General features: G+C 42.7%; 1 protein-coding gene across 4 annotated transcripts in view; it reads right to left on the bottom strand.

Moving 5' to 3' along the window:
* LARGE1 (LARGE xylosyl- and glucuronyltransferase 1) overlaps positions 1–25,900 on the bottom strand; it is a 609,947-nt gene that overhangs the window by 56,403 nt on the left and 527,644 nt on the right. For all 4 annotated transcript variants that reach the window (NM_001205588.1, XM_005206780.5, XM_059886204.1 and 1 more), the window contains one exon: positions 941–1,096. In NM_001205588.1, the coding sequence (NP_001192517.1) occupies positions 941–1,096 (156 nt within the window). The remainder of the gene's footprint in view (positions 1–940; positions 1,097–25,900) is intronic.

The following is a 25,900-nucleotide window of genomic DNA, read 5'->3' on the forward strand; positions in this document are numbered from 1 at the left end:
GAGATGGTGAAGGATAGGGAAGCCTGGCGTGCTGCAGTCCATGGGGTCACAAAGAGTTGGACACAACATAGCAACTCAACAACAACAGCAACGCAGTGCAGATGCTGACGGAGATGGATTACACATAGTCTCAGTCTCAGAATAGCCCTGTGACAGTTTTTATCTCTATGTGACAGATGAGGAAACTGAAGCACAGAGAGATTGAGTAACTTGCCTGAGATCACAGAAGTGGAAATCAGAAGGGATTAAAGCCCAACCAGGCCAAGCTGACCCCACACACCCTGCCTTTTCCACTATAGTAAGCTGCTTCCCCACATCCTGCTCCTCACAGCTTCAAATCAGTCTCAACTTTGCTTGTACGTGCTGTGGGACAATGAGCAAACTGCAAAACCTCTCTGTGTCTAAAATGTCTTCAACTCTAATTGGGGGAAAAAAAAAGGTTTCTATGAGCATCAAATAAGATATACAAAGAAATTATAAACAGTGAAGAAACAGGATAATAAAGTAGATGCCAGCTATGTCTGTGATCTAGCTATGAAGATATTTTGTGCCACCCCATGTACTGACCCTGAATCCTGGGTCTCCTATGTGGGTGTCTTGTCCACAAAGCCCTCAGAGTCCCCAGGTGTGCAGAGACCCTTTGCTTGTTGTTTCACTGAGTTTTTTCTAACACTGATCCCTCTGCTTGGTAGCTCCCTTCTGACTTCACCTGGTCTGGGCACGCGTATCCCCTCTGCATCCACAGAGATGAGCGTGGAAGTGACCTACTGATGTGTCCCCACCCCCGCTCCACCGCCCTGTTCCCCACTCCAAGGGGGGGATGGTGCCTGGTTCCTCCTGGGCTTGCCCTGAGCCTGGCACAGAGCCAAGCACTGGCAGTCCTTGGCAGACCAGCAGAGAGGCCCCCCTGCCTGCATGGCCAAGCCCTGGGGCCACTCACGTTTTCACTGTTGACGTCAGCCTCACTGGGGCAGCCAAACAACTCCCGTCGCAGGAGGTTCCCATCATACTCCAGGAAGGTCAGGTAGAGGTTGCGGAAAAACTCCACGTGCTTGTTCTTCACCCGCAGCTTCTTGGGGGAGTTCCAGTGAATGACCTGGTGGGCAACAAAGACAGTCAGGCCAGGAGGACCTGTGCTTGTGGGAAGCATGGCTTGGCACTGGTCTAAGCACTATCTTGGGGCCTTCCCATCCATCCATCCATCCATCCACCCACCTGCCCATTCATTCATCCATCCATTCATCATTCAGCATTTATGGTCCAGGGGTTAAGAGCCAGGGTGCTGAAGCCAGACTGCCTGGAGTCAAATCCTGGCTCTGCTCTAGGTAGTGGTTTAATCTTGGGCAGATTGCTGAATCTCTCTGTGCCTCAGTTTCCTCATCTGTGAAACTGAATAGTGACAGCTCCAGCTGAGATCAGTCTTTTAAGCTTTTGCCTCTCAGCTCCAAACCTGTTTTGTGATGCTGAAGCCAGGGCTCTGCAAACTCTACTTCTGCTCTGCCAGCCACTTCCTATTCATGAGAGGGAGACAGTCAGGAGGGGGAGAAAGAAAGACTTGCCCGTTCCTTTTGCTTCCTGTCCCTATGTCCTTTCTCCATACCAGCTGTGGCACTTCCTTCCTTCAGCAGCAGCTAAACCCACTCTGCAGTTTTTCCAAAACTCAGCCCCCACTTCATGGTCCTTTGTCCCCGCCGGGTGCTGCTGGCTCAGGAGTTGCCTGCAGACCCCACCTCAGAGTGTGGCTTCCAGGCCCGAGCTGGACTAATTTCCACCTCTTCCCTCTGTTCCTTCAGCTCCAGGGGTGGGAACTGCTTCTTGCAATTTTCTATTTTTGCTTTTATAGTTACCAAGTGAACTCTTTACATCTAGTTATCATTTTTAAAGATTAAATTCTCTGTTCAAATAATTGGTATGGTTTTTGCCTCCAGCCAGGACTGACGGATGCACTGTCTCCCAGAGCTGCTGGGAAAAATCAACTCATTAATACATGTAAAGCATGGAAGTACTGCCTGGCGTAGGATGAGTGCTCGGTACATGCAGGTTCTGACTATTAGGTGCCTACATTACACAGAGTTGGGAGATGGCAGAGGCCCCTGTTGGCAGTGCCCATCTGTGGCCTGCTGGGGAGATGGGTCCCCAGACAGCTAGTAGAAGGCAATCATGGAGGGAAGATCAAGAAGAAATGGCATCTCTGGAAGGTCAGAGAAGCATCTCTTAGAAGGAGACTTAGCCCTTGCCACAAGCTGGGGCTTGAAGGGTGAAAGAGGGGAGACTCTCTTGAGATATGCCCAATCGGGGCAGAAGGAGGTCCCGGGCCAGACATTAAAATAATTGCATGCGAGCTGGTGACACTCACACCCAGTGGGGATCATGTCTTTGCTGTGAAAGATGCCGGTGCTTGCCAAGTGCTGAGCCAGCAGGAAGGCTGATGGATGTGCATCTGACTCAGGAAACCTGAGCTTCTTCATCAGGGAGAAACTTTAACTAAGGGGGAAGTCAGGGCCAGCCTGTGAGCCTCCCAACAAACAAATTGTAACTTCGCATTCACAAGCCTGCTGGAAACTCTGGAGACACCGTGTCCTTGCTCTAAACGAGCCCATCTGAATCCCACTGTCCATTGTACAAAGATGGTACTTTGACCTGCCCATAGTTCACAGCAGTCAGGGTGCAGAGCTGAGACACAAACCCAGCTCTGAACCCCAGACCCCAGGTTCCTGAGTGCTGTCGTGGTCTGTGTCAGTGGCTGAGAGTTCTACAGGTGTGGAGAGGGAAACCTGCAGAGGAGACGGTTTGCTCACAATCACGTGGTGAGCTTGGACCAGGCCAGGGCTGCGAAGAGGATATGGGCCTCCTGGTGCTCCCCCACTGCCTCCCACCCTCCACTTACTCCCGGCCATCTCGCATCCCATTATGCCTCATTCTGTTGTGTCTGCCCAGGGATCTAGATTTGTGTATCATCTAAGGCAAAATATGAGGTTATATAAAAAGCAGCAAAAGTTAAAGGAAGGTAGGGGGAGAAGATGGTGGGTCACTAGCAGGCCAAGGGGGTTTTAGAAAACCCTAGGAACTTGGCTTCACTAGTGGCTCAGACGGTAAAGAATCCGCCTGCAGTGCAGGAGATCTGGGTTCAATCTCTGGGTCAGGAAGATCTCCTGGAGAAAGGAATGGCTACCCACTCCAGTATTCTTGCTTGGAGAATCCCATGGACAATGGAGCCTAGTGGGTTGCAGTCCATGGGGTCCCAAAGAGTTGGATGTGTCTGAACGACTAAGCACGCATGAACCAGGCTGCCCTGTGATAGGTAAGTGCACTCAAAGTCTATTAATATATATTCAGATTTACCTTTGCCACCTAGGATTTAATCATCAGAACACAGAACACTCCATTCCCCTTTGCTAGGCTCTATAGAAGTAAGTAAAATATCTACTGTTTACCTAACACTGATTATATGCTAGGCATAGGCCAGGGCTGCTGGTGTGTGTGTGTGTGTGTGTGTAAACTTTCACATTCAGTCCTCAAAACAACCTGGCAATTTTTTTCTGTTATCATTCCTATTTTACAGGCAATAATCCTGAGAGTCTCTCAGTAAGCAGCAAATCCTAATTCTAAACTGGGTCTTACTCCCAAATCTTTTTCTTTCTACCACATCATTCATTCATTCAAAAAAATATTAGAATGAGCAATAACTCTGTGTCAGGTACTGACAGGGTCTGTGACTGCAGTTCGTGCATGTGCAAAGTCGCTTCAGTTGTGTCTGACTCTTTGTGACCCCATGGACTGTGGCTCTCCAGACTCCATGGGATTCTCCAGGCAAGAATACTGGAGTGGGCTGACATGCCCTCCTCCAGGGGAATCTTCCCAACCCAGGGATGGAACTCATGTTTCTTAGGTCTCCTGAATTGGCTGCAGTGATGTACTCAAAAGATCAAAGTTCTATTTCTGGAATTTACAACTGAGGGGAAGAGGCTGATATTACATAACCATCCATTAAGTATGACGTGTGCTTTTTAAAGAGATGGTAAAGAGAGGCTGTTGGTGGTCATTTTTGGGCTGGGTCACTGCAAGTTTAGAGAAACTAAGACACAGAGGGAGAAAGGGACTTGCCCAGAGTCACAGCAGAGGGAGAAGCAGGGCCCAGCTCTGCCTCCCAGGCCACTGCTCCTGCCACTAGTCATCAGCCTGCTTCTGAAACTCCGACTCAGGATGAGGATTTCTGATAATTCTGATCAGCACATGTCTGACTACTGAGAAATGTCATTTCCTGGTCCCTTGAGGGGCAGAATCACCCATCATCGCTAGCTCAGGGGCAGCAAGTTGGTGGTGTAGATGGTATACACTGACGAGCTTTCACCTATGAGAGAAACTGATGCTGGGAATGTGCCCCAAAAACATTTTTGCAAGTACTTCTGAGTCTCTGAAAACCGATCTTAACTTATTCTGCTTGCTGGGACACATTAGCACAGTAATAAAAATATTACTAATATTAGCAGCTAACATATATTGGATGCTTGCTATGTGCCAAGCACTGCTCTGGACACTTCACTTTTCATAGCTCATTGGTCCTTTACTTAATACTACAAGTGATATTCTCAAGATCCCATCTTACAGGTAAGGGAAGTTCAGCAAATCTCCCCGAGCCACATAGCTAGAGAGTGGGAGATGCAGGATTCGAACCCACAGAGGTAGAGACATTAAGAATCTCTCTCTCTCTCTTATTTCTCCCATGCGATCATCAAATGACTGATTACAGCAATGAATATGAGATCTTCAGATTACAGGATGAGAAACGATACCTGCTCTCCCCTCCTGAATGTAGAGACTGCACCCAAACCTGGAATACAAAGGCTGCAGGGTGACTTAGCGCTTCTTAGATACACAAGCTGAACCTCCAACTGAGAGGGAAGTTGAGGGGTGGCATCCACATTGCATGGCAGGTGGGCTGCAGAAGCTGCCAGGCACTAGGGGCCCCAGGGGTGTGATCTGATTGGATCTGAAAAGTCTGTAAAGGCTGAAAATATGTGCCGCCTTAGAGTCAGCCTGAGATAAGCCTGAGAAGTTGATGGAAACTGACTACTGTCCAGGAAACTTAAACAGTATCTGAGAAGACCCGGAAGTCAACGTGATTAAAGGAGAAACAAACTGTCACCCATCAGGGCTCATAAAAATAATAGATGGTGCAAAACTGCTAAGAAATCAGAACCTGTGTCCAAATGCCAGGTAAATAAGAACACAGGGCTAATGTGTTCCAAATTACTGAGATAAAGAGTATTTGGAAAATGGGTCTCTGTCTCAAAACCTCCACTGACTTTCTTGGTTTACAGAATAACAACTATCCTCTTTAGATGGGCAGTGAAACCTGTTCCACTTAAAAATTACAACTCTAACTCCAGGAGAAAAGAACTTTCTGGTATTTCTTGAACATGTCTTCCATGACTCAGTGCCTTTGCATATGTCCCCCCGCCCCCAGAATATCCTTATTTCTTCTCTACCATACACAAGCCTGCTTATCCTTCATGGATGAGCTCATGTAATTCTCTCTTTGATGACTTTCTGTAATTCTCTCCTTGATGACTCATGTCAGAAGGTTGCCTCTGAGCAGTCTTTCTCTCTTCCCTATTTTTCATTCCTAACATTGATTTTGTTTGTAATTGCAATGTCCCTAGCCCCCGTGAGTGGCTCACGATTCATTCAAGATCCAGCTAATCATCATGATTCTACTCTGATTTCCCAGACTACCTTGCTGCTAGGGGAGGCCATGTGGCCCAGGATTGCTCAAAATGAGATGGCAAAGCATATATTTGATTTCTTAGTCATAAGGTTCAGATATCATTCTCCTACCTGCTCACCTTTCTGTTGTGAATAGAGATGTGAAGATTGGCACCATGACAGCCATTCTGTGACTGTGAGGTCAACACACTGCTAATCTACAAACCAATTCTACAGGTGCTTACACCAGAACTCTCAGGCAAGAAATTCAAACCCCCTATTTTATTTTTAGCCACTACAAATTGGGTTTTCTGATTTTCATTGTAAGCATTCGTAATATAACACCCAAGGCAGTTGTTGGGTCCTTCCTTAATGCTCTTATATTTAATTCTATTAGAGAACTCATTGCATGCTCTTGTAATTATTTATTTACATTCCTGCACCTGGCAGCATTGGCATAGGAATTTCTGAACCAGCAGGGACCATGACTTATTATTCTTTCTGAGTGCCATACAGCCTGCCAGGTAGTTAGTATTCAGTAGTTGCAATCTCATTCAAGAATGGAAATCATGATGATGACATTCTCAATAATCCTCATTTTCTGTCTGTCTACAGCAAATCAGTTATAAAAGCCCTATTCATGTGGGCTTTAGGATGGAGGAACACAATTCTCTTTTCTTCGTCTAAGGACCAAACAGCTTGCCATTTTCTCTTGAAGGAGTTTAAACTCCTCTGTTCTTCCCTTGTCTGGTATTTCAAGAAGGACAATGGTCTCACAAGTTCCTTTCCTTGTCATCTTGAGGATTATGATGCATGCTAGAAAAGAACAAGACACACACCTTATCCGAGTCCCAGCTCCAGCTCTTATCTGCAAGGTGGCTTGGACATGGCTGCCTAGTATCATGAAGATAGTCCCTCATCTATAAAAGGGACTAAAAGCAACTGCCTTTCAGTGTGTGGTCAAGACCAGGGCTGAGGGATTGATGGGCATGAAGGCATTTCACTTGTGTTTATTAAATTACAAAATAAACCTGGTTTTAGACTTCATGAAACAGCCACCTTATCAACTAGGAAGGCTGGATGAAAACAGGAAAGCAAAGAGGAATCAGCAATAAGACTTAAGAGGATAAACTGCAGGTTGAGGGAGCCAGGGGCAGAACGGTAGGATGCATGCAGACAACACAGCCCAGAGGAAGGTCCTCCTGGTAGAACCTCAAGAAGGGGCTATGCAGGAAGGCAGACACTCAGGTGGATTTAACTCCTTGGGCAGAGACTGGAGAGTGCTGAAAGGCAGGGGAGAGAGGCAAATGTTACCTTTGCTTTTCCCAACTCTGTCATCCAAACAACTTCACATATCTGCACCTCTATTTTCCAATCTGTTAAAAGGAATTATCAATAACAATACATGCTTCAGAGGACCAGTGAGACAAGAAATGGAAAGGTGTCCGCTGTGGAGCCTGAAACAGACCGGCACTCAGTGTGCAGGAGTCTCAGGAATATATGTGATCTGTCCCCATGGGATTGTCTTTAAAGTGATGCTGACCCTCAGGCTGTACTTAAACCTAGACCGTTGGTTCTGTGAATGCGAGACCTGCGTTTGCCCGTCTCCACACGCACAGTGGCAGTGTTTGGTCAGTGTTTCCTGACTGCCACGGAATCCACTTCCATTTCCTGCTCCCCAACCATCAACTGCTAAAGATTCTATTCCAGTTCTCTCCCTTCTCTTTTCTCATTCCTGACAAGTGCCAGGTAGCTGCTATTAAATAAAACGGTGTCCTTGATGCTCAAGACTACAAGCCACAGATCCTCTGTGACTCTCCTCCTCCTTTTACAAAGGTTCCTGTTGCTTCTCGGTTTTCACAAGTCCCAGAAAAAATTCTCCCCAGACAAAAATGCATCATTACCCAGGAAAGGGGAAGAAAGACCAAACTAGTGATTACTTAGCTCCCTCATCTGGAAAATGTAGACACTTAGGCCAGGGCATGCACCTGAGGCCTGTCTTACAGCTGATCATGTCTAGTCTGTCATATGTAACATTTCTCATTTTTCCCTGCCTGAGGTGGTAGAGGTTGAGGAGAGGCAAAAAAAAAAAAAAAACAAAAACAAACCAGGAAAGCAGATAGCTTTGAAAATACTCAGGGCTGGGAGGGTCGTAACTCTAAGAAGATTCAGTTATGTTCTCTAACATTCATCATGTTCAATGTTTTGTTTTGTTTGCTATAAAAATGGGAATACCAATCAACTTGAACTGGATTCTGTCTGGTCTATCTGAAGAATTCCAGATGGACCTCTGAGAGCCAGAAGTGGGAAAGTGATGCACTCAGCACAAGGATCTTCTGTGATGTTGCCTAACATGGCTTCTCTGCAATGACTCGACCTGTGGATGGGGACCTGCCCTATGTGTTCCCTGCAGAGGGAATTAATTACTAAAACTTTACACTAAGTCCCCTATATCCAAACATATGAACAAGAGCACGTGCATAAGTCCAACCAAGTTAGCATAGGCACCCAAATAACACAACTGGCTATATAGTACTATAATAGGATTATAATACTTTCCACACAAATAATACATAAAAAACAAACAAACACAAAAAATAAAACATTTTTCATCTTACAGTACAGTACCTTGAAAAGTATAGCAGTGCCAACTACATCACTGCTGCTGTTAATGCTTACTTCTGGACATCCTGGGCTTGAAATAAAGATACTAAACTATTGTACTCTATACAGTGCTGTCAGTCAGTCAGTAGTCACTCAGTCATGTCTGACTCTTTGCGACCCCATGAACCATAGCATGCCAGACCTCCCTGTCCATCACCAACTCCTGGAGTTCACCCAAACTTATGTCCATTGAGTTGGTGATGCCATCCAACCATTTCATCCTCTGTCCTCCCCTTCTCCTCCAGCCCTCAATCTTTCCCAGCATCAGGGTCTTTTCAGATGAGTCAGTTCTTCACATCAGGTGGCCAAAGTATTGGAGCTTCAGCTTCAACGTCAGTCCTTCCAATGAACACCTGGGACTGATCTCCTTTTGGATGGACTGGTTGGATCTCCTTGCAGTCCAAGGGACTCTCAAGAGTCTTCTCCAACACCACAGCTCAAAAGCATTAATTCTTCGGTGCTCAGCTTTCCTTATAGTCCAACTCTCACATCCATACATGACTATTGGAAAAACCATGGCCTTGACTAGACGGACCTTTGTTGACAAATTAATGTCTCTGCTTTTCAATATGCTGTCTAGGTTGGTCATAACTTTCCTTCCAAGGAGTAAGTGTCTTTTAATTTCGTGGCTGCAATCACCATCTGCAGTGATTTTGGAGCCCCCAAAAATAAAGTTAGCCACTGTTTCCACTGTTTCCCCATCTATTCGCCATGAAGTGATGGGACCGGATGCCATGATCTTAGTTTTCTGAATGTTGAGCTTTAAGCCAACTTTTTCACTCTCCACTTTCACTTTCATCAAGAGGCTTTTTAGTTTCTCTTCACTTTCTGCCATAAGGGTGGTGTCATCTGCATATTTGAGGTTATTGATATTTCTCCCGGCAATCTTGATTCCAGCTTGTGTTTCTTCCAGTCCAGCATTTCTCATGATGTACTCTGCATATAAGTTAAATAAGCAGGGTGATAATATACAGCCTTGACGTACTCCTTTTCCTATTTGGAACCAGTCTGTTGTTCCATGTCCAGTTCTAACTGTTGCTTCCTGACCTGCATACAGGTTTCTCAAGAGGCAGGTCAGGTGCCTTGGTATTCCCATCTCTTTCAGAATTTTCCACAATTTATCATGATCTACACAGTCAAAGGCTTTGGCATAGTCAATAAAGCAGAAATAGATGTTTTTCTGGAACTTTGTTGCATATTCAATGATTCAGCAGATGTTGGCAATTTGATCTCTGGTTCCTCTGCCTTTTCTAAAACCAGCTTGAACATCAGGAAGTTCACAGTTCACATATTGCTGAAGCCTGGCTTGGAGAATTTTGAGCATTACATTACTAACATGTGAGATGAGTGCAATTGTGCAGTAGTTTGAGAATTCTTTGGGATTGGAATGAAAACTGACCTTTTCCAGTCCTGTGGCCACTTCTGTGTTTTTCAAATTTGCTGACATATTGAGTGCAGCACTTTCAAAGCATCATCTTTTAGGATTTGAAATAGCTCAGCTGGAACGCTATCACCTCCACTAGCTTTGTGCGTAGTGATGCTTCCTAAGGCCCACTTGACTTCGTATTCCAGGATGTCTGGCTCTAGGTGAGTGATCACACTATCGTGATTATCTGGGTCGTGGAGATCTTTTTTGTACAGTTCTTCTGTGTATTGTTGCCACCTCTTCTTAATATCTTCTGCTGTATAGTACTGTATACTGCATACGGTGTACTGCATACAGTGCTGTTCAGGACACAAAAGCACAGCCACTTGTAGAGGATGCACACATGTAACAATGTACATCAGACACATGAACTAACTTACAAGACTGGACATGCAAATGCATGTTCACATTGTTGAAAGTTTACAACTTGAAGGTTCGTCTGTAGAGGACTTACTGTACTCACTTTCAAAGAATCTGCACAGGGCCCTCCAGGGTGTCTCTGTTGATTTGAGGACAGGAAGACAGAAGGAAGTAGGTTCCACCTCCAGAGAGAGGTATGAAGTCTTTAGGTGAGGGATGCTATTAAGGCTGGTTGAGAAGCCAGTTTGGTAGAATGTTAGTAACACCCCCTGAGTCATTGCTTGGAGACTCCGAGAAGGCAGAGCTGGCTTCAGGATCCCAGCAGGCCTGGCTGTCGATTTTCTGTGTGCTCTGTGCTTTCCTTCACAGAACCAGACCTTGCTTTCTTCCGATGATTATAACAGGGCTACTGGTCAGGCTTGACCTGCCAGAGCAAGGGCATGCAACTCAAAGGGCATAACCAATGAGACATTCCAGACCATTCTCGGGCATGAGTCCCAGAAAGGGTCAACAGAGTTGCCCTGCAGGGGCACCGAGGGAGAGAGGGGTCTCTCTCTTCAATTTGAGATCCTGAGTACTAGTCATTTTTATATTTCCTTGCTTGGATTTCTTCACAGTGTTTTCCTGCCTGAAAGGACCAGTTTGATCATTTGTTTTCTTAGTTGATATCTGTATTCTGCACTGGAATATAAGCTTCGGAGAGCAGAGCCCCCACTGTCTGGTTCACCATGTATGATCAGTGCTCAGAACAGTGTCTGGTCCACAGCACACGTGCGATCCGTATTTGTTGAATGACGAAGCTCTACATACTAGCTGCGGAGGCTGCCGGAAGTCACCCTGCCAGGACAGAGGAGGCAGAGAGAGCAAGAAACAGAGAGAGGAGGAGAGGCAGGGAGGGCTCTGTCACTGGAGTGTCCGTGTCTCACTGTGTCAGTGCAGAGGGCAGGGTCCTGAACTCTCATGTTGAGATGTACTGGGAACAAATATGCCTGGCTAAGTGTATTACCAATCATACTAATATCTCTTTCAGTGCACTTATGAATATTACTTGATAATAACAATAATATTTAGCTAAAATAACTGTCACAAAATGAACAAAGGACTTAAAAAGAGTCCTGCATTATAACCCAAAGTACAAAATAAATCTATATGAGCCCATGGGGATATGACTTCATGATTTAAGAAATAAGTATAAATGCGGGAAAGAGACAAAACTCCTTGGAGAAGAACCCCAATGATATACGTAGATTCCACCCCCTCCCCAGGAAGCGGAGATCAATTTTCTCACTTCCAGTGTGGGGTAGGTATCATGACTCACTTCCGAAACAGGAAGAAGGAAAGGGAAACAGTAATTTACAGCAGAGAAGCCTGCCAAGGTGGTCCAGTGGCTAAGACTGCAGGGGGCTTGGGTTCGATCCTTGGTCAAGGAACTAGATCCCATATGCTGCAATTAAAGATCTCATATGCCACAACAAAGACCCAGCACAACCAAAAAAACCCACAAAGAATAAAATAAAATATTCAAAAAGAAAAAAAAAAAGGAAAAGGTGGTTATCAACCTTAGTGGTGCCACAGGTAGAGATGAGATTCCTTCAGACAGAATGTCATGAGGAGGGCATTTCACTTCTGAGACAGTCTTGCCAAAGACATACAACTTATCAGTCTGATCACGAGAGAATACACATTTGAGGGATATTTATAAACTACCTTATCAGTTCACACCTCCAAAGTATCAAGGTCAATCATCAAAGAAAAACAAAAAAAGACTGAGAAACTGTCAGAGACTAAATGAGACTATGGACATAAACGGTAGAACTGGTGAAATGAAGCTAACGCCTGAGGGTTTAGTAACAGCAACGCACCCATGTTGGTATGTCAGTTTTGACAAGTTGGCCATTGTTACATAAGATGTTGGCATCCCCAGTGGCTCAGCAGGTAAAGAATCTGCCTGCAATGCAAGAGACACAGCAGATGCGGGTTCTTTCTCTGGGTCAGGAAGATCCCCTGGAAAAGGAAATGGCAACCCACTCCAGTATTCTTGCCTGGGAAACTCCATGGACAGAGGAGCCTGGAGGGCTACAGCCTAGAGGACAGCAGAGTCACACACAACTGAACACACACACACAAGATATGAACATTAGGGAAAACTGGACTCTGCCTGCTACTTTCACATTTTTTCTTCAAGTCTAAAATTCTTCCAAATAAAAGTGTATATTAAAAACAAAAAAAGAGCTCTACAAAGGGACGACAGATTGAGCATACTAAGAACACAAGTATGTGACCAGCAAGAAAACAGCTGAGCTGATACTTCTGTTCCCAACACAAGCTCTTTCTTAGCTACATCTTCAAGTACAGCAATGCCTATCTAATTAGATCTGACAAGAAATTGGTTAAAGAAAAATTAAATCCTCAAGACTACTTCAAAAACAATTTACAACCATGATCGTTAAGGAAGAACTTCACCCCAAGTGTGTATTATGCCTTGAGATATTACTTAACATTAGTACAGAGATGCATGATTAGCAAGACATTTAAAAACAAAGCATGCAGAATATGAAGATAAGCCTTTATAAATTTTTGATGATGTTTTAAGTCTTCTGATAGCCAGTCTTGAACTTTGCCACATTCACCAAAACCCCATGAAAAGGGTTCTGCAGTCTCTTTGGAGATTTCATACATCAAAATGAAAGATAATAAAACCCAATAAGGAAAACACTTGTTTTTCCTGCCTTGGCAAAAATGGCTGGAAAAATACACAGAAGATAATCTGTTAACAAACGAAGTAAATTCCTTGGTCAGCAAATATTGTAGGAAGAGTCCTAGAAAACAGATGATGAAAGCGTGAAGAAACTAGTATTAGAACAAATTACATGGGAGATTCGCTATAGAGTTAAATCAAAGTACAGAGGATTCCAACATGCATCATCTTACGTTATTTGCAAGCTTCTGTTTAGAAAATGAAATACACAAAAAGCAACTCCCCAGTGAGTGCTACAGGAAAGATGTCCTGAGGACATTCTATTCTGCGCAGTGAATTCCTACTTCAATGATGATAATGTTTTATGGAGAGTGCATGTGTGGAATCACTGAAGGTACAGTTGCTTTAACTGGAATAACAAAAGGATTCTAAGAAAAGTTACAGAGGGAGTGCCCCTTACTGAATTCCTGTCCTGCACCACTGATGGGCAAGGTTGTAACAAAACACTGGAAGCCCGTGCGCATCAGTATTTTGGTACTATTATTAATAGATGGCGTCAATTTGGGTAACTATAAAGACTGAAGGTATCACAGACTTTTTCCAATACATTCTGATGACATGCGAATGAGAATGAAACCCTCTGGCCAACGTAGAGCTTCACTAGTTAACTCATGGCAAAGGAAGTATAATAGATGGTATATGTAAAGATGATTCACACATTTCTGCTTTTATGAAAAAATGGTTGTTGGTGTTATGCTATCTCATGCTTTTGGAAAAAAAAAAAATACGCCCCTGAATCTGACCTTCAATGTAAATGTGATGAATGTAAAAGTAACTCCTTTTATAAAGAATCTGTAACATAGATGGAGCTTTTAGAAATAAATATTTGAAACTGTTTCCCTCTTTATATAGGGATTTTTAGGTAAAATGTTGTTCCCTATCAAACTCATCATTTCTCCATTCTTAAAAACTTCAGTGACTCATGTCCATAATTAACAAATACTGCTTAGTTGGTGCTCCACTCTCTCAAAATCATTCTCCTTCTAAATAGAGCCCAGTGTATCTGGGGAAGTGTTTCTTATGGTGGGCTTCTCAGGAAACTGTCTGAAAGGCATTCCACACTCACAGTTCTGTGTGTTGACACAGAATATGTGGGGGAAAAAGGGGGGGGGTCCATAAAATTGGTCAGATTTCCCTGGTGCAGGATTTTATAATACGGCATTCGGAACAGTACATAGTATACAGAAATCCCCTCTCCCCAGGTCTCCTCTGTCTTAAAGAAAACCCATTAATGGTTCTCAGAACCGTTTGGCCACACGCTCCACCAAGTGCTATATAGCAAGGCAAACTCTCCAAGGGTCATCACCTGGCTTCTAGGGTTGATGTTTCCAGGAATAAATGCATCTGAACTTTATCAGCTTTGTGTAACCAAGCCAGCAATGGATAACTTAATAACAATCAAAGGAGTTAAGTTCTAAAAATTACCCAATGAGCCAAGAATGGGTGAGTGTTGAGGAAAGACGAAAGACTAAGGCTAAAAGCACCTTAAGTCCCTTCCACTGAGTGAGCCATTCTCTAGCACAATGTCAAGACATCAGGTGATGGGCCACCCATCAGTGCTTAACCTGGGGTGAGCCCATTCCCCTCTGTGGGTCCCTGATTCCGGTCTGCGAAATGTAAGCATTGGAATGGATGAGGAAGAAGACACCTGGTTTTGCCTACTAGTCTGACTGAATATTACCCCAAGAGAGAGTGCAAACAATACTCATAGCTTGTTAGTAATAAGAATCCTAGCTCAGCTCAGTGTTCTGTGATGACCCAGAGGGGTGGGATGGGGAAGGCGTTGGGAAGGAGGCTCAAGAAGGAGGGAATATATGTATACATATAGCCGATTCACAGTGTTGTACAACAGAAACCAACATGGCATTGTAAAGCAACTATACTCCAATTAAAAATAAACAAAAATTCAGATATCAAAAGAAAACTAAAACAAAGGACCTATCTTTAATGGACTGGAGTACAATTCACAATGGGAATACAGCAGGCATGCACCTTTTCACGTCAAATAACAGTCCTGAAATAGACAAACAAAAAGACAAGAAAACAAAAGACCACAACTAGGATGTGCTATAGGAAAATATCTTTTTATAGGCTGGGGCTCTTTAGCGCTGCCACGTGAAAAACCATCCTTCTCTTTGAAAACAAATGGGATTAAGAAATTGGTGGTTTTTTTTCTTTTAAAAGAATACTAGGTATAAGAGATACATACTACTATATATAAAACAGATAAACAACAAGACCTACTATATAGCACAGGGAACTATATTCAGTGTCTTGTAATTACCTATAACGGAAAAGAATCTGAAAAAATACATATGTGTGCATATATACATAAACATATATACGCATACACGCACACATACATATACAAGTGAATCGTTTTGCTGTACACCTGAAACTAACACAGCATTGTAAATCAACTATACTTCAATTTAAAAAAATACAAAAGGCAAAAAAGAAAGAATGCTAGGCTCACTACGTCTCATATTAACGTACCACTTCTTTTAATCTTTCCATCTCCTCTGTAGAATTATTACTTCCCTAATTTCTCAGATGAGGACAAGGTGCAGAGAGGTTAGATAGCCCAGTAACAGCCCTGGAGTCTGGCCCACAGTGGGTGCTCCCCAGTTTGCTGGGTGAATGGGTGATTCCCAGGTATGAGCATGGGTGATGGTACCAAAAGACAGGCTCCTTGGATAGGGGCCAGCTGCCTCATATTTAATCCCAGAACTCCTCGGGTTTACCAGCACGGCAGTGCACGGAGACAATAACACTCGAGTCCTCGGACGTGGGTCATGCAATGAAATCAAACAGGCACTGGCCTGAAGGAAAGAGTGGGCTGGATGGAAGGTGGTAATTCTAGATTTTAGATCTTCTCCCCCAACGCAACTGTTTTTTCTTCCTCGATCCATCCCAATCTTCCAAAATCAACCTCACCATTCATCATTCTTATTACCCTCTCTCAGGCTTCCCCTGCTTCATTTTTCACTGCAGTCTGCTTAGCTAAGGCAAGCTCAGGATGCTAATCCATGGCGGTCCCTTATCTTCCTCAAAAGATGCGAAATCTGACACCTCTCTAAGTATTATAAAATGTTTTAAAACTTGAGTTATGTGCTGCTCCTCTTATGCAAATGCTACAGATTGCCTCTAGGAACATAGATCATTTCCCCATACGGATGGCATGGTTTCTCTTGGTTTTTCTCCTCGCCTTTAGGGTTTTTCTTTTTAAGTACATGCAGTTCCCAATTCAAAAATTCAGCATCTGTGCCTGCTGCTTCAAATTCAAATGTTCTTTCAAGGAGAGAATGTTATACTAAGGGTCTCTGTTCTAGGGTTAGCTCTCAAAAATCCACTTAATTTAAAGAGGGTTCACAAGAATTTGGGCTTCTCAGGTGACACTAGTGGTAAATAACTTGCCTGCAGATGCAGGAGATGTTAAGAGATGTGGGTTTGATCCCTGGGTTGGGAAGATCCCCCTGGAGAAGGGAGTGGCTACCCGCTTCAGTATTCTCACCTGGAGAATCCCATGGACAGACGAGCCTGGCAGGCTATGTGGGGTCACAAAGAGTCAGACACGACTGAGTGACTAACGCTATCACTTCTTCCCTTTTCACAGCACTAAGCAGGCTGCACTGGGATTTTCTGTTTCCTTACTGGTTAATCCTGGTCTGTGACCTTCCCAAGGGCAGGAATCATGGCTTACTCAACCTTGGGTTCTTTAGACCTGAGGACTAGACCCTCTGCTTGCCACTTCCTGGCTTTGCCCATTATTTCTGACTAGGGCTTCCTCACCTAATAAACAGTCTATTCAAGACTCAAAGACCAGACAGTTCCCTAGAATATCTTCCTATCTCCCTCCTTTAAGCCAGCCCACAGCTTCTTTGCTGGTCTCCTGAGTCTGCAGGAGGAAGGAATAAAAAGTTGCTCCTCTGGGTCCTTCTCTTTTAAGACTCAGCCAGGGAAGGCTGAGTCATCAAGCTTTAGGATGGAAGAGATAAAAATGAAGGTCTTTGAAACACAAAAGGCTGAGGTAAAGTCAAGTGCATTTCAATGGAGCACTCAAGGGGCCTGGCTGAGAATGGGGCCGAGAATAATGGCCTCCAATTTATTGAGAATCTTGTAACTGAGCCTGAGAGGTGAAGTGACTTATTCAAGTCCTTCAGAGACAGAACTGGTAAGAGGCAGAACTGTCATTAGAATTTACAAGATTGCTTAGCTCCAAAAGCCTATCTACTTCTGCCTCCTCAATGAAACCATTACTCCCCTTAGACCTTCTCTTAACCAACCTATACTTAGCACAAAGTTGTCAGCTGACATCCAGGGCAGGCTAGATGCCAAGGCTGGTAAACCCTGCTCTAGCAGGAGGTGGGAGCCTGTCATCTCCTACACTTGAGCTCCGTACTACCAGGAGGAAGCCGCATTTGTTACCAAATGTGTTTCTACGCTACTTCTACTTCAAATGTGATTGGAAATGCAATTAACATTCTTTGAATTAAGTGAGAGTCACTATTTCCATGAAAGGCAAGTTAAACATTCTGGAACAACTCAATAAAAATAAATGACAAAAAAAAAAAGTCAGATGAGGTGTGGGTGAGATGAGCGTAAAAGAGTGGAGGGAATGCAAAAATCCAGGACTCTTCTTCAGTTGATTTGTGAAGGTCCTTAAGTTCTTGCTTAACTTGAAGGAACCGTGAAAACCACAGAGGACCAGGAGGAGAGTCACATGAGTGTCGTACTGCACAATCCGCCACAAAAAGACCCGGCCCTGGTTTGCCCTAAAGGACAGTCAGGTTAACATATTTTTATGGTTCTTGCTTAAACTGACATTTGCCATCAGCTGACCCAGCTCAGGAGCCTGTGGGTCCCACCGGTGGGCTTCTCAGGTTGGCTACCCTTTTGGGGAACAGAGTGTAAGCTGATGGAGAGCAGAGCTCAGGGTACCCTAGATACTCCCCAGGAAGTGACATAATAATCAGCAAACAGGAGCTTCTTTATAGATGGTGAACACAATGAATGAATGAATGAAGAGGGTGGAAGAAGAAAGAAAACATCAAAGTTGCACCTTTAACTGGAATCTGAGGCCCAGCTTGGCCTGAAAGGACCTACAGACATGCTGGGTTCTTGGACCAGCTCTTTAGGCTCCTCATCAATGTTCAAACTCTGATAAGACCCCGAAGGTGGGGCTCAGACCTTCCAATCTCTCTCCCTCATCCCTTAATTCTCTTCCCCTACTCCAGGGCAGTTCCTCTTCTTATATATGGCCTGTATTTCAGGGTTCAGGAAAATCCCATGGACGGAGGAGCCTAGTGGGCTGTAGTCCATGGGGTTGCTAAGAGTCGGACACGACTGAGCGACTTCACTTTCACTTTTCCCTTTCATACACTGGAGAAGGAAATGGCAACCCACTCCAGTGTTCTTGCCTGGAGAATCCCAGGGACGGGGGAGCCTGGTAGCCTGCCGTCTATGGGGTCGCACAGAGTTGGACACGACTGAAGTGACTTAGTAGCAGCAGCAGCAGCAGCCTTTGTGAGATAAGCTATAAGTGGATAAAATGACTTCTTTTCTAGGTTTATCTAAAAAGATATGGATGAATAAACTTGGTTTAAATCATTCTTGTGGTTTTGTCATATCATGGAAATTCCTCTACTTACATACAGAAGAGGCGGCCAAAGAGGGTTCACAAATCATTTGTCACTTTGAACCCATCAAGTGAAATAATGAAGCAACCACTAAGCAAAATCAAATTTGCTGCATCAATGCCTAAGCTGGATGTTGCCAGTGGCTTTGTCTGCAGCATTATGAGGACCTGTAACAGTGCCTGGCGTATAGTACCACTCCAGTAAAGACTGGAACATGAGCACACTGGTACATGCGTGGGGGGAAGACGGGACACACATTTGGAGACCAAGTGCATCTATAAAATGTCAAAACTGAAAGTTCACAACTGGCTGCCAATACAGAGCTATTCAGAAATCATGCCAAATATACTGGCTTAGGACTGGTTTCTTTTCTTTTTTTTTTTAAATTTTATTTTATTTTTAAACTTTACATAATTGTATTAGTTTTGCCAAATATCAAAATGAATCCGCCACAGGTATACATGTGTTCCCCAACCTGAACCCTCCTCCCTCCTCCCTCCCCATACCATCCCTCTGGGTCGTCCCAGTGCACTAGCCCCAAGCATCCAGTATCATGCATCGAACCTGGACTGGCATCTCGTTTCATACATGATATTTTACATGTTTCAATGCCATTCTCCCAAATCTTCCCACCCTCTACCTCTCCCATAGAGTTTCTTTAATGAAGCTCATACTAATCCTTCTAGGAACAACCAATTTCATAGGATACTTGCCAAGTTCCTTCCACCCCTATAATTTTTTTTTCCCTGTGGTAAAATATACATAAAAGCTAGCACTTCAAGCGTTTCTAAGAGGACAGTTCAGGGCCCTTCGCGCATTTGCACAGTGGTGCAACCACCAGCACTGCCCAATCCAGGACTTTCTCAGCAGCCCAGACTCAAACGCTGCACCCATTAACTCCACATTCTCCCCTCATCCCAGCCCCTGGGAACCTTATTCTACTTTCTGTATCTGTGAATTTGACTATTCTACGTATCTCACATAAGTGGACTCATACAATATTTGCCCTGTGTTTGGAGTATGTCACTGAGTACGTCTTCAAAGGTCATCAATGCTAAAGCCTGTGTCATAATTTCCTTCTTTTTTAAGGTCTGCCAAGGTTTTTAGTTGCGCCAATTTTAGTGGAAGTTTCATGTTTTTCTTTTTGATATGTAAATACAACTTGAGAGTTTAAGTCCACCACATCTTCTCCTACTCAAACAACGTCATTTACTATGAGGACGCGGGACCTGACTTCCATCCGTCTCTGTTTCCTTTTAGCAGGAAGTCATCCACATCTCAATTTTTGACCAATTACAGCCAAGCTTTAGGTTGTAAAACAGCACAACTCCAATTTTACAAGATGGTGCCAAAGTCTTTATTCAATTGGATTGCATCCACTTACACTTCCATCAGACTTAAACTGAAGAAAGTAGGGAAAACCACTAGACATTCAGGTATGACCTAAGCCAAATCCCTTATGATTATACAGTGGAAGTGAGAAATAGATTTAAGGGACTAGATCTGATAGACAGAGTGCCTGAAGAACTATAGATGGAGGTTCATGACATTGTACAGGAGGCAGTGATCAAGACCATCACAAGAAAAAGAAATGCAAAAAGGCAAAATGGTTGTTTGAGGAGGCCTTACAAATAGCTGAGAAAAGAAGAGAAGCCAAAGGCAAAGGGGAAAAGGAAAGATATACCCATCTGAATGCAGAGTTCCAAAGAAGAGCAAGGAGGGATGAGAAAGCCTTCCTCAGTGATCAGTTCAAAGATATAGAGGAAAACAATAGAATGGGAAAGACTAGAGATCTCTTCAAGGAAAATTAGAGATACCAAGGGAACATTTCATGCAAAGATGGGCACAATTAAAGGACAGAAATGGTATGGACCTAACAGATGCAGAAGATATTAAGAAGAGGTGGCAAGAATACACAGAAGAACTATACAAAAAAGATCTTCATGACCTAGATAAACATGATGGTGTGACCACTTGCCTAGAGCCAGACATCCTGGAATGAGAAGTCAAGTGGGTCTTAGGGAAGCATCACCATAAACAAAGCTAGTGGAGGTGATGCAATTCCAGCTGAGTTATTTCAAATCCTAAAAGATGATGCTGTGAAAGTGCTGCCCTCAATATGCAAGCAAATTTGGAAAACTCAGCAGGGGCCACAGGACTGGAAAAGGTCAGTTTTCATTCCAATCCCAAAGAAAGGCAATGCCAAAGAATGTTCAAACTACTGCACAATTGCAGTCATATCATACACTAGCAAAGTAATGCTCGAAATTCTCCAAGCCAGGTTTCAACAGTACATGAACCGTGAACTTCCAGATGTTCAAGCTGGATTTAGAAAAGGCAGAGGAACCAGAAATCAAATTGCCAACATCTGGATCATCAAAAGTTGGATCATCAAAAAAGCAAGAGAGTTCCAGAAAAACATCTATTTCTGCTTTATTGACTATGTCAGAGCCTTTGACTGTGTGGATCACAAGAAACTGTGGAAAATTCTGAAAGAGATGGGAATACCAGACCACCTGACCTGCCTCCTGAGAAACCTGTATGCAGGTCAGGAAGCAACAGTTAGAACTGGACATGGAACAACAGACTGGTTCCAAATAGGAAAAGGAGTATGTCAAGGCTGTATATTGTCACCCTGCTTATTTAACTTATATGCAGAGTACATCATGTGAAATGCCGGGCTGCAGGAAGCACAAGCTGGAATCAAGATTGCCAGGAGAAATATCAATAACCTCAGATATGCAGATGACACCACCCTTATGGGAGAAAGCAAAGAAGAGCTAAAGAGCCTCTTGATGAAACTGAAAGAGGAGAATGAAAAAGTTGGCTTAAAACTCAACATTCAGACAACTAAGATCATGGCATCCGATCCAATCACTTCATGGCAAATAGATGGAGAAACAATGGAAACAGTGACAGACTTTATTTTTTGGGGCTCCAAAATCACTGCAGATGGTGACTGTAGCCATGAAATTAAAAAACGCTTGCTCCTTGGAAGAAAAGCTATGTGAACCTAGACAATATATTTAAAAAGCAGAGACATTACTTTGTCAACAAAGGTTCATCTAGTCAAAGCTATGGTGTTTCCAGTAGTCATGTACGGATATGAGAGTTGGACTAGAAAGAAAGCTGAGTGCTGAAGAATTGATGCTTTTGAACTGTGGTGTTGGAGAAGACTGTTGAGAGTCCCTTGGACTGCAAGGAGATCCAATCAGTCCATCCTAAAGGAAATCAGTCTTGAATATTCATTGGAAGGACTGATGCTGATGCTGAAACTCCAATACTTTGGCCACCTGATGTGAAGAACTGACTCACTAGAAAAGACCCTGATGCTGGGAAAGATTGAAGACGGGAGGAGAAGGGGACGACAGAGGATGAGATGGTTGGATGGCATCCCTGACTTGATGGACATGAGTTTGAGTAAACTCCAGGAGTTGCTGATGGACAGGGAAGCCTGGGGTGCCACAGTCCATGGGCTCGCAAAGAGTCAGACATGACTGAGTGACTGAACTTAACTGAACTGAAACTTGCATTAACACTATAGGAGAGGGACTTCCCTGGCAGTCCAGTGGTTAAGACTCCACCTTCCAATATAGGCACCTGGGTTTGATCCCTGGTTGGGGAACTAAGGTCCCACGTGAAATAAATAAATAAATGTTAAAAAAAAAAAAAGAGTACTTATTTCATTCTTCATCACCAGTGAAACTTAGGAACAGTCAAGGTAAACACTAGAAATAAGAAACTCAAATAACAAAAAATACAGTATAGAAGTGTTCCTACTGATAAATGAGACTGTATTACTATCACTTTTCCAGTTATCTGTGGTCTTAATTTTCACTTCCCTGATTAACAAAAAGGTTGTCCATTCTTTCAAGTGTTTATTGGCCATCTTCTTTGCAATTTTGTGAAATGATTCTATAGATTTTACATGTTTTTCTTAAAAATTAAAACTTTTTCTATACTTTGTTTACTAGTCCTTTAATTTCTATGCAGAGTACATCATGAGAAACGCTGGGCTGGAAGAAGCACAAGCTGGAATCAAGATTGCCGGGAGAAATATCAATAACCTCAGATATGCAGATGACACCACCCTTATGGCAGAAAGTGAAAAGGAACTAAAAAGCCTCTTGATGAAAGTGAAAGTGGAGAGTGAAAAAGTTGTCTTAAAACTCAACATTCAGAAAATGAAGATCATGGCATCTGGTCCCACCACTTCATGGGAAAAAGATGGGGAAACAGTGGAAACAGTGTCAGACTTTATTTTTTTGGGTTCCAAAATCACTGCAGATGGTGATTGCAGCCATGAAATTAAAAGACGCTTACTCCTTGGAAGAAAAGTTATGACCAACCTAGATAGCATATTCAAAAGCAGAGACATTACTTTGCCAACAAAGGTCTATCTAGTCAAGGCTATGGTTTTTCCAGTGGTCATGTATGGATGTGAGAGTTGGACTGTGAAGAAGGCTGAGCGCCGAAGAATTGACGCTTTTGAACTGTGGTGTTGGAGAAGACTCCTGAGAGTCCCTTGGACTGCAGAGAGATCCACCCAGTCCATTCTAAAGGAGATCAACTCTGGGATTTCTTTGGAGGGAATGATGCTAAAGCTGAAGCTCCAGTACTCTGGCCACCTCATGCGAAGAGTTGACTCATTGGAAAGGACTCTGATGCTGGGAGGGATTGGGGGCAGGAGGAGAAGGGGATGACAGAGGATGAGATGGCTGGATGGCATCACTGAATCGATGGACGTGAGTTTGAGTGAACTCCGGGAGTTGGTGATGGACAGGGAGGCCTGGTGTGCTGCGATTCATGGGGTCGCAAAGAGTCGGACACGACTGAGCGACTGAACTAAACTGTTAGTGCTACATGTTGCAACTATTTATTTGTTTTCTCTTTTTGATACCACTTTGATGAGTTATTAATTTCAATGTGGTTGAATTCACTGACATTTTCATTTTGATATATATGTTTTTGGTGTCTTGGGCTTTCTTGGTGGCTCAGACGGTAAGGAATCTGCCTGCAATGCAGGAGATCTGGATTTGATCTCTGGATCGGGAAGATCCCCTGGAGAAGGAAAGGCTACTCACTCCAGTGGACAATGCTAAAACATTCTCTTGCCTGGAGAATTCCACGGCAAGAGGAGCCTTGGCAGGCTACAGTTTATGGGGTCGCAGAGAGCTGGACACAACTGAGTAACTATGACTTTTGGTGTCTTCCTGAGTAAATTCTTTCCTATTCTAAGGTAATAGGCTAGTTTTCCAGTTTTTTAAAAATAAATGTTTAATTTGGCCTTTCACTTTTTATTTTTTTGTTTGTGCTATTTGGCATGTGGGATCTTAGTCTCCTGGCCAGGGATTGAACCTGTGCCCCCTGCAGTGAAAGCGTGGAATTTTAACCACTGGACTGCCAGGGAAGCCCTCTGGCCTTTAAGTCTCTATCAGAATAAGTTCTGTGTATGGTGTGAGACAGGGACCTATTTTCATTTTTTCTTGATTCTCATACATAATCAAGTGTCTCAACACCATTTATGGAAGATTACATCTTCTCTCCAATGGCCAGCAATGCCATATCATATATATGTCTCATATAATGTCATATATCAAATTTTCATAAATGTGTGGGTGTTTCTGGGCTTCCTATTGTTTTCTTTTCATTTTTTAGCACAGCTCTTTAGCAAAAGCTTGCTGTAGGTTTTCAGTAGATACTACTCATAAGAGGTTTCGTCACAAATATTTAATTTTATCAAATAATTCTCCTGCATCTATTTAGATAACCAGACAGTGTTTCTCCTTTAACCTATTAACATGCTAAATGACTGCTATGGATTTTTTCAGTGTTAGATCACTTTTGGATTTCCTGGAATAAGCCCAACTTGGCCATGATGTATGATCTGTTTTATACATGGGTGGATTTAGTCTGCTAATATTTTGCTTAAGATTTTTACATCAATATTCATGAATGAGGTAGGCCTGCAATTTTCTTTTTTTTTGTAATCTCCTTGACTGGTTTTGGTATCAAGGATAGCCTGACCTCACTGAATGAATTAAAAAGTGTCCTCTTTTCCTATTCCCTGGAAAAGTTGACTTAAAACTGGAAATATCTTTTGGTTAAAAAAATTGGTAGAACAACTTTTCACTATCTAGGGCTGCTACTCTCTTTGTAAGGAAGCTTAATGACTAGAAAATAATCCAGACTTTTTATTTTTCCTTAAATCAGTTTTAGTAAATTATACATTTCTAGGAATATGTTCCTTTCACAGTTTTCAAATTTATTGACATAATTTTGTTCACAGTATTCTCATATTATCCCCTATAACTCTGCTGTATCTCCTAGACTGAAAGCCCCATAAGTGCGAGGCTTTTGTATGCTTTAATCTTTGTTGTATTCCTAAAACTCAGACGATTCACTGGGCTCAAAAACATGTGGAGAATGAATGAATGAATGAAATTGCATGTGTGCCTACTGATTGATTTATTGGTGAGTTCTCTAGTTTTTCCTCAATGAATCCTGCCATGGCTTTGTCTATTTTATTGGTGTCTTTCAAAGAACCAACTTTGAATTTGTTGAAGATTTTGTTGATCAATTTCTGGTCCTTTTTTAACTTTGAGTTTATCCTAATGTTTTTCATATATCATCTTAAGTTGTATACTTGGGTTAATTTTCAGGCTTTTCTTTTATTATAAGCATTTAAGGCTATAAGTTTCCCTGTATGTTATTTCATTTCACTAATTTTGGCATGTACTCTTTTTATTTTCATTCAGTTCTAAGTACTTTTCAGTTTCAATTATGATTTCTGTTTAGAATGTATGGTTTAGTATGATTCTTTGAAATGTGCTGAGATTTGTTTTATGGTCTAATACGTGGTTACTCTTTAATAAATGTCCTATGTAAGTTTGAGAAGAATATATGTCATTTTTTTCATGTCTGATCTTTCAATTTGAAAAGGGTATGTTAAAATATTCTACTATGATAGCAGACTTGTCAGTTTCTCTCTGGAGTTCTATTCAGGTTTGCATACAGATATGCTACAGCATGACAGGCACACAAGTTTAGAATTCTTATATCTTCTTGATGTACTTTATGTTTTTAAGTTGTGACAATCTCTGTGCCTACCAATGTTTTGTCTGATATCAAGATAGTTACCTAGTTTCCTTTGGGATAATTTCTGCTTGATAGTCTTTCCAAAATTTTTACTGTCAAACTTAATGAGTTGTTTTGTATTAGGCATATCTTTTGTAAATGGCATATGTTGGATATTGTTTCCTATTCAATATGACAACCTATCTTCTTACTGGCAAAATTAGTTTATTTGATTATCAATATATCTGGACTTATTTATATCATCTTGAT

The sequence above is a fragment of the Bos taurus genome, chromosome 5 (genome assembly GCF_002263795.3).
Source record: "Bos taurus isolate L1 Dominette 01449 registration number 42190680 breed Hereford chromosome 5, ARS-UCD2.0, whole genome shotgun sequence".
Classification (NCBI taxonomy): domain Eukaryota; kingdom Metazoa; phylum Chordata; class Mammalia; order Artiodactyla; family Bovidae; genus Bos; species Bos taurus.